General features: G+C 36.3%; 1 protein-coding gene across 2 annotated transcripts in view; it reads right to left on the bottom strand.

Moving 5' to 3' along the window:
- The window catches only part of LOC590420 (neuronal-specific septin-3), a 54,799-nt gene that overhangs the window by 15,139 nt on the left and 27,380 nt on the right, over nucleotides 1-12,280 (bottom strand). For both annotated transcript variants that reach the window (XM_030984192.1, XM_030984191.1), the window contains 2 exons: nucleotides 8,656-8,808; nucleotides 1,967-2,140 (listed from right to left, as the gene is read on the bottom strand). In XM_030984192.1, coding sequence (XP_030840052.1) covers nucleotides 1,967-2,140; nucleotides 8,656-8,808 — 327 coding nt within the window. The remainder of the gene's footprint in view (nucleotides 1-1,966; nucleotides 2,141-8,655; nucleotides 8,809-12,280) is intronic.

Raw genomic sequence — 12,280 nt, 5'->3', positions numbered from 1 at the left:
CGACCTTGGGATGCCTTTCACCATGTTACTATGAAGCCCACTTCAAGCAAGCATCCACATTCAATCGGAACATGAAGAATGGACAGAGTTTTTTTTCAATCAGGTAGGTTTTCTCTGCATCAATTTGTGAAGAGGAGAACAATCAGTGAATCAGGACTAAATTTAGTGGAAAAAGAGAAAGCCCATTACAATGATTTCACTTCAATTTATAATTCTAAAGATTTCTCTTGGAACAGAATCATTCTCTGTTGTCAAGATTCAGGGATTTCCTATCATCAAATTAAGCCCAGGGCCTAGTGGTGAGAACCCTAAAAGTGATAAATTTGAGCAATTATGTACCATGTTTAATCCTCGAGCCCCTTTCTATTCATTTCATTATTGCTAATTTGCCCAGGGGGAAGGTCCTCATGAAGTTTTCTTGATGCTTTTGGGGGGAGAAGACTCCACCTAGAAAGCCTTCATGAGTTTCCTTTTTTGTCACTATGGAGTCTTGGGTGTAATTGAATAGTGAATACCTAATCTATCCACTTTCACCCTTGCTTGTCATATATCAAAAGCTTTTTTTACAATGGTAAGCATTATGCTATGCCAAAAGGAGGACTAATTCCCAACACATTTACATAAATGGGCTGGGCAGGGTACATACCGGTTTTAATAATCAAAAAGTCAGAGCAAGATAATGGTGCTCTATTTACGAGTCAATTTCATAACAACATCTTTAGTCTATATCAAAATTGGGGATGATGAAGATATGACCTGGTTCTTTCAATTTAAAGCTAATTATACATTATGAACTTCCATTTTGACAATGAAAAATGGCTTAAAGTAATTCTAAAATGTGTTGTATATCATGCAGTAGGTTAGTTGCTTTACTTTGTCTTTTGATGGCCTTCTCTCATTCAGAGCTAAAATAGCATTGTACTGATAATCTCAATATTATTTGATGGCGTTTTAAATTCAGATTTAAAAAAATAACAGAACATAAGTTTCTGATCTACCGGTAATGTATAAAAAAATGGACGATTTCTTTAGAGCCATCTTTTTTTACAATCAGACTTTGTAAATTGATCAGCTTTAAATGCACTTTAGCACTTTGAAGATGAAAGATCATGAACGTGATCATGTTCACACTTGTTGTAGATCAATCCTACTTCTTTAACCTTGAAGATGGATGTGTGTTTCGTTAGGTGTTAAATGAACAGTTTAACAACATCCATATGTATGTCAGCTCCTTGAATCCTTGTCACAATGGTGCAACATTTAGTAGCATGGACACAATACAAACTGCAAATATTAAGTATTTAGTATGTGCAACACAAAATATGACACACCATACCCTATTCCTTCCTTCCTGTAAAAAGGAGCCTTCAAAAAACCCTAGACATCCTTTAAAAAAACCTAGACAATATTTTTTGTTCTCCTTTCCCCTCTAATATAACATGCTTCCATCAATATAACTAGCTTTCAAGGGGCATTTGATAATGGCACCCTGTTCTGAGAGCACTGTGATCCCATATCCAACGTTCCAACATCTGTATAACCCCATACAAAAGTGCAATGTTCCATGAGAAGAATTCAGTTTTTTTAGACCGACACCTGTGAAACAAACATGTAGATTGTGTTGGATCATATAGGGTGTTGAAATAAAGAGGCTCTGGAACATATAATTTTCAAAAGATAGGAGTGAGATAATATGTATTTAGAGTGTTATTTTGCCCTGGTTTATAACATTACGAATCAGAGCAAAATAACACTGAGCTCCTATAGGAAATCTTTTTATTCAAATGGTCATATCTCAGCCAATACTTAACATATATTTAATTGGCTTTCGACATTTGGAAATTATTTTTGATGCTCTTTGGGAAAATGAAAACAAAATTGAGAAATTCTAAAAATAGATTTTTATGATGTCACAGCTTCGGTACTCTATAAGGCTTATGACTGGCCTAGGTGTACTTGATCTTACCTACAACCATGATGTTATAATCAAAGCCCCTCTTCAGTGCCTTCTTCCTGATCTGTTCCTGTATGGTGTCGATCCCTACATAGCCGTTGATCTCGGTCTTAAGGGCACCCCACTCTGTCGTCTGTGACATCGTCTCCGACATGATGGTAACAAATTCAGAAAACTGTACAACTCCTGCATCAAAGAAAGAGAATTACCATCAGTGCTTCAACATTGTTCAATGAATGCAACTTAAGTCACAAAGTAAGTTGTAGACATTATTGTGAAACCAGACATTTTTGCAACATGAAACTCCCATAATTTGTAAACGAGAGTGACTTTCACGGCAAAAATATTTTGTGAGTTCCAAATATCAGTGTAGTGTTAGTTGTGATTGAATAATTTAATCTCATGAGACTTTCAAAATCTAAATGACTCACAAAATTCAGGATACATTTCATCTACATGAAAGTTTCGGATTATACAGTATTCATATCACTTTTTTTTCCATCAAACGTACTTGCTGCAGAATAATTCTAGAAAGATTTAGCCTGCTGATGAATTGCCATACATAGGTGAGACAATCGATGATCCCCCAACAGTTCCTTTGAAATATCCACAGATGAATCAAGATTGCTTAATGTCCAAAGATCAACTGCAAAGCCCATTCAATATAGGCCCTTTCACACAAAGCGATACAACCATCGCTTCATACACATGTGTGTCTTACAGCACTACAGTCTAATGATTTCTCCAAGTAATCTATATAAAATTAAGCACATTTAATCTTAATGTTACACAGATAGGCCCTGCAGATGTGCATGTAGAGACCATAAATGACTTTATAATCATCAAAAGATCTGCTGGTAGTCGGGTGGTTCCATATATAGACCTGTACCAACCAGTATATCTCATACTTTTTTTATACCCCATAAACCATAATACTATGTCTAAGTGCAAGAAAAACTGTATTGGAGCTACGTGACTTTTTGTAGCTTAATGAGTACCGTATTAGGGGTCACATGGGTTAAGAAACATAATATCTCTCCTGCATAATAATCTAAGCTTTATGGAAAGAGATCAAAATTCATAACCTGATTATGTCATTGTTTTTTTTCCGTTGGTGCACACCCTCCTGATTATCCTGTGAAATTTTGAAAGGACTCCCATAACAAAGAATAAATATAGCATTTGGAAAAATATAATATAGCTCACAAAAAATATGAACTCCCAAGATGTTTCCATCTTTTTAAACTGCCCCTTTTAGGGGCCTTGTTACATGGCTACCATCTTCAAAGTCCATTTTTCTCTCTCTCTCCCTCTCTCTCTCTCTCTCTCTCTATTCGACCAGGCCAGCCACCATAGGTTACCAATCTTTCAACTTTGGATTAAGCCCCGCTACCGCAGAAGTCCAAGAAATCCTAGGATCGGAGCATCATCCCCGTCTCCCAGGAATGGGGGAGGAAATGAGATTGTCAGAGGATGACCACAAAGCACCTCAAGACATGTGGACTGCATCCCAACTGGTAGCCTGGCTTCAAGGCAGAAGCAGAGTTTTTCCCCATCTCATTGAGATAGAGTTAAATCAAATTGGTCATTTTGTATAAATCCAAAGAGAAGATACACCAACAGCTTAATTGCCCCCCCCCCCCACCCACCCCTCAAAAAAATGAAATTAATGAAATTGGTAGGTGATAATAAACATTTCTGGACTCTGTGTTTTGTAAACATACATGTGTATGTAGATAGAGAAGCTAAAGCAATTTCAAGGTACTATCAAAATATAACTTTTACAATGTTTTCTTTTTTGGGCAGTTTAACAAAAATATAGATGCATTTTGAATACTTTAATCTTCACTTGAAAATGTGAAATACTGCTGAGAAAAAAGACTTTGGAATTTATAGACTTCCACATCTTCATTACCTCGTTTAATTTCTACAATCAAGGTCATTGACTACACATATTTTCTGAAACATTTAGTTTTTGCCTTGAAACAAGTCTATCTATCCATGTATATCTGCCCGCTAAACATAACATTTCTGCAGATTCAAACCAATTACAGTCTCCCACATGTAACCCGTTATCATAGGATATATCTTCTCGAAAGAAACATAACAACATCACCCATCCATACTGCATTATACTATACAGCTGTGTTACTTTTTTAGACAAAAACAACATTAATGTTAGAAGAATTTTTTCTCTAGCTATAGATGAGTATACTTTTATAGGCATATATATTTCTTCAACATCCAAGCACATTATGCCCTAAAAATTCAGACTTACATGTACATGTACATGTAGCTCAAAAAGCAGTCAATTTTCCTAATGTAAGATTTAAAACGATTAAACATTGTACTTTTGTTTTTGCATATTTAGATTTTGCACTAATTTCATATCTTTCCTTTCCACATGGTTACATCCCTGCCCACCTCCCCCATCACTTAGGTTAGATGCGATTACCCCACGAATTAAAGAGAGTAACTTCAACAATTGACATCATCTGAGGAACCTAAAATCCAAGGAGCTGAATCCTTCACTGCTGCATTAGGGCTAAGTGGGGATTGTTAACAGTTTCACTAGCTCAAAAGGCCTGTCCTCATCAGACCGAAGTTGCAAAATAACCCGCTATTTTAACTAGCTTGATCTCAAATTAGCCAGCTAGTTTGCGTTTTCATCAGCCTGCAGTTGCAATTAGTGGACTATTTGGTTGAGAAAACATCACAAGAAATCTCGGTCTTGTTTCCAAAATAGCCTGCTATTAGAGGAAATAGCAGGCTAATTTGCGCCCGTCTGAGCTAGTTTGTGATGAGCGTATCGGTCTGGTAAAGACGCAATTTCGAGCTTCAGGAAAATATCCCCGAGTCTGAAAATAGCGGGTTATTTTCCAACTTAGGTCTGATGAGGACAGGCCTAAAATGAAGGAAGAAATAGTGACTTGATATCCCTCTTCAAAATTCTCCTAAGCACTGCTACTCAAGTGATTTCATCATGCTTTATCAAATAGATTTTGAAAGGTGTGAGGGAAAGGAAAGCTCTACATTCCTGGTGTGCACATGTTTTAATCAATTCAAAGTTACTATGAGACTTCTTTTAAAGCCCCTCTAAAGTGTTGGGAGCCTCAAATTCACCAAAACTTTGATGGCAAAATTTCACTTAAAATTGTATCAATGTGAAAGAGGATATCATCTAATACATACTTAAGAAAAGATTTCCTCCAAAAAAATGTGTTTGAAGACAAATATTGATAAATTTGGGTTTTTAATTATACGCAGAAAACCTAAATGTTGTATTCTTTCATCAATATTTGACTTCAAATTTGACTTCATTTATTTTGAACAGCCTCTTTCACATTATGATACAGTTTAAAAAGTTAAATTTTGCCATCAAATTTTTGGGGCTCCAAACACTTTAAGAGGAGCTTTAAAGATATTGAAAAATCATTCCTGAAGGTTGTGTGAAACATGAATCTATGATAATATGCATTAATATGTCTTGTTTAGCCAGGGTAGCCTCATTAGTATTAATACTGTTCTCCCTGAAGGCACTGCAATAAAATTTAATAAAAGATAGGGGCCGACAATCTCATAAAATTCTCTCAATATTAATTCTCTGGTTATGATGATTATAAAGCTCCCAACCAAAAATCAATATCACTTGTAAGTTGTTCCCTTTTTAGCCATATAAGGATATCTAGAAATGGGGGAAAGGTTTCATTGCTCATCAACAATTTTGAATTCTAATGTTTTGATATTTTATGCCAAGCTTTGGAATGACAGATATACTGAAAAGTGAAAACGATAAGGCCTGTTCTTCTTATTTCTCATTTCTATATAATTTCTGACAGAATTGGACTCCTGGGGGGCATTTCACAAAAATTTGTCATCAGTGACAAATGACATTTTTTGTTATAAGCTACTGAAATCCTGGCTTCCGATTGGTCAACAGCAGATTTGTCACTGATTTTGTCATTTGTCATTAAAAAAAAGGTTTTGTGAAAGGCCCCCTTGGTTGGGCTGAACATTGTCAATATGGTCTGTGTTGAAATATCATATCAGGAGGCCTCTCACACATGGCTTTCATTTAGAATTTGCTACCAGGAGAGCATTTCAATTTAGAAACATTTATCCAACAGAAGCAAGATCAAAACCTTGGGGTACCCTTAGCTTTTTGCAAGTTTAAAGATATGAAACAAACAGCTGGTCATAAAATAACACTGGGATATATATGAAAGTGGATCAACATATGTACCTAGAGGAATATCAAATTGATTTAGCAAGAATGCTATTCTTTGAATAACAAAACCAATCAGAAGTCAGAGTGTCAGCTAAGTTCAATCAAACAAAACATTTAACAAATATTGATTATTAACAGGACATTTTGTCAGAAATAACAGGCATATCCACAACTTCGTAAGACAAACATTTGAGGGTGCATACCTAAGCTGCCTGTGTGCAAGAAACCCCATGGAAATTGTACAGATTTCCTATTCCAGCTAGGCCTTCAAAATGGGGAAGTATACACCAACTACAAGCTGGATATGCCAGTGGAAAATTTAAGATAATAAATTCACATAGAAGGGGAGTGCACTCCGTTAGGATCGACTATAATGAGAAAATATGACCTTACTACAAAGTGCATGAGCTCCACAAACACTATCAATATCAATATCTAGAAGCTAGAAGCATATCCTAAAATGAAACCACAGAAAACAGCAATGTCTCTCTACAGCGAACTCTGATATATACAGTATGTATTAATAACTGCCATCTCAATAAAATGAAGATGCATGTTTGAGATTTAGGTCAAAGGCTTTGATAATCTATATAATACATAACTAATGCAAAATTTGGCTAACTGTAATAGCTGACCTAGGTCCCACCTAATACCGCTACATAAATGCAATGTCAGGCAAGAACTGGTATAGAAAGCCTATGCAATATCCACTGCATGTTTTTGTTTTTTCAAAATTGATAAAAATAAAAAGATATACACATTTTTTAATAGTGTATGCAGATTTTGCTTAAAGAGAAGGTTGAGTTCTGGGAAGAGGTGAAAAATAATTTGTGAACTTTATCATTATTATTATGCAAGTGTGGAAGAACATTAGATAAGACATGTTCCCTGAAAAGCATGGCTCTTCAAATGCCTTCATATTCTAAATATGTCATGTTCATCGTAAAACTCGGGGGGTAGGTTTTTTACGCCACGTGTTCGTGTAGTCCCATATACATCTTTCTGTGTACAGTGTTTGTAACTCTACCAATACTTGGCAAAATTTATTATCATTTTGATGATTCCAGAACCTTGAAATACACACAAATTCTTATATGCTAGATGATCAACCTTTTCTGGTCGATTCCACACCGTTTCTTTCACAACGCAATCGCATGACCAGAACTCAACTTCATCTTTAAACTACCAGACATTATTATGGAATAGTTAAGATTGAAATATAATTTATCATCTGGTCACCATTCAATACCCTTACCTTTCCCTGATCTATAAAAAAAATCTTTAAAATTACATCTATCTCTCTATTGTGTTGCAATGAGGATCCCGTTCGAGGGTCAAAATGCATAACTTTATTACCTTGACACAGGCAATTATGACTGCCTACTTCACCCTTATTGAAAATAGAAATGCATCTCTACCCTAATTCAGAAAGTCATTGAATCCCCCATCTCCCGGAAATTACGAAAAAATATAGTCTTCTGACATAGCCCTTCCTCATCAACATAGAGTTGTGAGACAGAGGCACGTTATACATGTACTGTGCATAGCATGATAGTAGGGAGATGGGAGGGATGGTAGTAAACAGAGCTAAACAGGCTTGAGATAGAGTAACGAGTAAGGGTAATAAGGTATGAAGTACAGGGGAAGATAGAGCATAGGGAGTATGCGAAGATAATAAATCATAAACAGAGATGATAAAAGATGGTATGGATAGCCCATGGAGCAGAATGCAGAGAGGTCCATGGAGCAGAATGCCGCAGAATGTAGAGAGCTATCAGTTCCTGTTAGTATCACGCTGTGCACATATCATTCTTTCCTCCTATACCTGGCATCATTCCCCGTTCATCCCTCCCGTTCTAGTTTGCAGGCACACATCATTAGCAGTCGATGTGCTTAATAGTGTCTGCAACTGTAAGACTATGGTGACTGCACGGTCAACTGCACACCATAGGCTCTGTACTGTAGCTCGCTGCACACAGCCAGGGACTGACAGAGCTAGGCTCAGCTTAAAGGTATAGACCAGTTTTGGAAATGCCCCCCCCTCTCAAAAAATGAAATGGAAGCTGTTATTACCAATCATGTGAAAGACGGTCAAGACCTTGTTTCTAATGAAACGTGATGACACAAATTTTCCCTGGAAACCGCCTACTAATTGATATATTTGGTAAATTATTATATCCATCCGGCCTGTATAGATATCGCGAATGCACTTCAACATTGAACATTTGGGCATATATTTCTGCTTTTTGGGGAATTTAGGTTTAGGTATTGCCATCTAAACCTCTGAAGGCAATATTTAAACAATATTGAATGGATATTTTGCACCCAAAACCCTTGAACCACAATTTTACCACTACAGGTCTATATCTTTAATGCTTTAAGAATTGAGGTTTAGTGTTATATATTACAGTCTGTGCCTGCAGACTACTCTCATCCCATTCCATCCCAAGCCTAGCAGCAAGCAAGCACTCACCGTTCTTCGCCTTGGTGTTGGCTCGTAGCTGGAGCAGGGAGCCTTTCTTGAGGGATGCGTCTCCGAGTAGCTTGCTGATCAGCTGTGGCACCAGACCGGTCTCTATCGTCCCCTTCTTCTCTGTGTCGATCTCTCCGAAAGCTGCCTGCAAGACTGCGATGGATGAAGACCATGCATGGAGGGAGGGAGGGAGAGAGGGAGGGAGGGGAAGATGAAAGAAAGAGATAGCATGATAGAAATGGCTTCATGCTTTAATATGTGTGTGTGTGTGTGCCTCAGGCTCAGGCAAGAAGATCTTTAATAGAGATGGGACAGTAGATACAGATCTATGACTCCATCTGTGCGTGTGTCAATTTACCTCATCAAAGCATAATCACTAGCTATGATTGGCTGGGTGGGAACTAGAGACGCTCTCATCAATACCAATCTGTTTATGTTTTGAGTGAGCATCAGATGTATGATTTTGAAGGATATTTCACTCCCGGTCTTTACATATGTATATCTTTGAATCAAGTTAAGAGTAGGATCACACAACTACGATGTACATCTTTGTGATTTTACATCACAATGGCATACATATTCATTTCAGTAGATGCATAATGGAATTGCCTAAGCACATGAAAACTACACTGTTAAAGCAATGTTAACAAATAACATTTGTCAGACTATAGAAAGTTACCGAGCAATACCACAACATTGCTAGAGGGCAGACAAGTTTGTTTAAACCGGTTAACAACAGTACAGCAGATACAATGATTTCACAACTACCAAGATTCTAGTAGAGACGGGACAATAGATACAGATCTACATGTATGACTCCATCTGTGTGTGTGTCAATTTACCTCATCAAAGCATAATCACTAGCTCTGATTGGCTGTGTGGGAACTAGAGACACTTTCATCAATACAAATCTGTTTATGTATTCATTGAGCATCAGATGTATGATTTTGAAGGGTATTTCACTCCTGGTCTTTATATCTTTGCAATCAAATGAAAAGTAGGATGCAACTATTATGAATATGATTTTACATTTTACATCACAATGACATACATATTTATTACAGTAGATGGAATTCTCTATTAAAGCACAAGAAAACTACATTATTTAGCAATGTTATTACATGTATTTATAACATTTTCATACAATCAATGGTTACTGACTAAAACCACAACATTGCTAGAGGGCGGACGAGTTTGTTTAAACGGTCTGTTACAATGATTTCACTACTGCGCCTAATCTATCCAAGAAATCTTCATTGACCGGTATGTGTAGGACCTTTGTTGCATGCGGGTTCCATTCATTTACACGTTTGAAAAATACAGCTGAATTTTTTTTTGCGGCAGCTGATCTCAACAAGCCCTTTTGTAATATCATATTTCCTGAAACTCTTAACGCTAACATTGATGTGCAGTGAAGCGTTACTATATTACTTGGGACAGCTGTACATTTCATATACTCTTTATTAAATATGATTGATTATTCTGATTGTTTTATCTTGGCTCGAACCCCATTGAAAAACAGCTTCTAGCTAACAATGGCAATCCATCCCATGAGTGGAGAATTTCAATGAACTTATTAATTGAGTGTTCATGTGATTGAACGGAATCAATTAACATGGCTAATACCAAGATCTATCAATTTAATTGGAGGGCTAAGTTTTAGTTTCAGTTTAGCGATCGAGTCTATTAATATTTTGATCCCATCTCATTCTTTTTCATTTCTATCTAGGTATGAAATATATGTCATTGTGAAAATGTATATCTTATCATCTTGGAGCCAGAAGGGTGTTAACTCATATCATTTCATAGAGTGATATGTATACTTCCTGGAATTGAAATGGGATCAACTTGATAGCCTATGGCTATAGAAAAAGAACAAAATATGATCATATCCAGCAATTTCTTTCATCAATCTTTCACACAGAACAGAAAACACACACTCAGAAAAAGAAAACAAAAACTCTGTATGGTATTAGAATTTTGTTTCCAGCCATAAACCATTTGCAAATTTTTAGACTTTTCACTGAAAATAAAGGGTTAGCCCAGTTTTTAGATGCACTGAAGACATGGAGAGAAACTTGAGACAGCAAAGAGGATAATATTATAGCTGTTGGGTCATTGAGGTCATTCAGAATGACGAATTGCATTAAATCATTCTAGCAACTTTTTCATATACATGTATATAGACCCATTATTTGACAGACGAATGCATTAAATAAGGATTGATGGGTATGCCAAGGTCACTTAAAAAGTCACTAATGTTAGGTACAGGAGAAATACATATCTTATTGAATAAACTGGATTTGTTCTCAATGTGATCAGAAAATTATGCATGGGAAGAGATTATTTCCAAATAAGCTCTCGAGCTTTCGTGGGTTATCCTGTTCAAGCCGACTTAATTTTGATCTGTTATTCTTGTACATTGTTGATTGTTGGAAGCTTGGCGAGTAAAAATCAATCAATCAATCAATTCAATGCATGCATGAACATGAAATCTAATGAAAAGGTCTTTGTAATTGCCATGGCCATTTCATACAAGAAGATATAACAAGTTCAAATCTCCCAAATTTATGGATTCATTGTCAAAGTTTGATTGATTTGCTTTTTGTGCTGTAGACTGTTGCTCTGCCTTAAGTAGTGCATTATCTAGAAGACTAACTGAAATTGAAAGAAATGCTAGAATAACTTGCTATTTTTACCCCTGTTTCTGGAACATTAATTTGGCAGATGTACAAAACTCCAAATAAAACTTACTTTCATCAATGTCATATTTCACTTGCAACTTTCTTTACCTTGGCTATCTCAAGCTACCCCCAAACAAAAGAGATAAAACAGGAAATGGTACTTTAAAAAGCTAATATTTTGAAAGACTTCTGACATCTACGAGCAATTCAGAAACAGAAACTACAAATATTCATGTCCTTTTCAGCACCCTCCAGGCTTCTGTCAAATCATTGTTTCTTCAGGGTTTGCCGATTGAGATAAAGCAGGATTCGTCAAAATAAAGATAATGGGGTTTGAGGAGAAAAAGTGCAGAGAGTGATAACATTGGTAGCCCGTAAAAGACAGGAAATTGTTTTCACACCTTCCAACAGTACATATGAACTCTGATTGTCAACCAATGCTCTACATAAACTTTTACTCTGTGGCAAAAAGACAATCCAATGGTTCCTAACTATTACTCCAGGAAATGCTATTTTGCATTTAACAAATTGAGTATTAAACTTTACACTTTATCAAACAAAAATTGGATATTGTAGTTTAAGCATATACCCATAGCAAAAGAAATATAACCTGCTTTAAACAGAGCACCACTGTTATCAAATTCAAAGTTTAGGATTGTCTTCCAAGAGATACTTCAGGCCTACTTGGTACAGATATACACAATCATAATGTGAGTGAATGAAGTTCATTAGATATTTAGAATCACTTTCAACATTTACAGATGGATACAAAGTTGTTTTGGTAGGTTTTCCTGGCTCTCCGACTCAGCACGTCTTTCAATCAGCAGCCCCTCCCTCCTATCGCCCTGTTTACAGGTACTTGGCATTTATTGCTTTTTAAAGCCTCCATTCTTTTCCTCAACCTCTTGCCTTCTTGAAGACTATTCTTCTTGATACAAGTG

Source organism: Strongylocentrotus purpuratus, unplaced genomic scaffold, assembly GCF_000002235.5.
Source record: "Strongylocentrotus purpuratus isolate Spur 01 unplaced genomic scaffold, Spur_5.0 spur5_scaffold_14, whole genome shotgun sequence".
Taxonomy (NCBI): Eukaryota; Metazoa; Echinodermata; class Echinoidea; order Camarodonta; family Strongylocentrotidae; genus Strongylocentrotus; species Strongylocentrotus purpuratus.
Note: the sequence above shows the minus strand (reverse complement) of the source record. Positions and strands in the feature narration are given on the sequence as shown.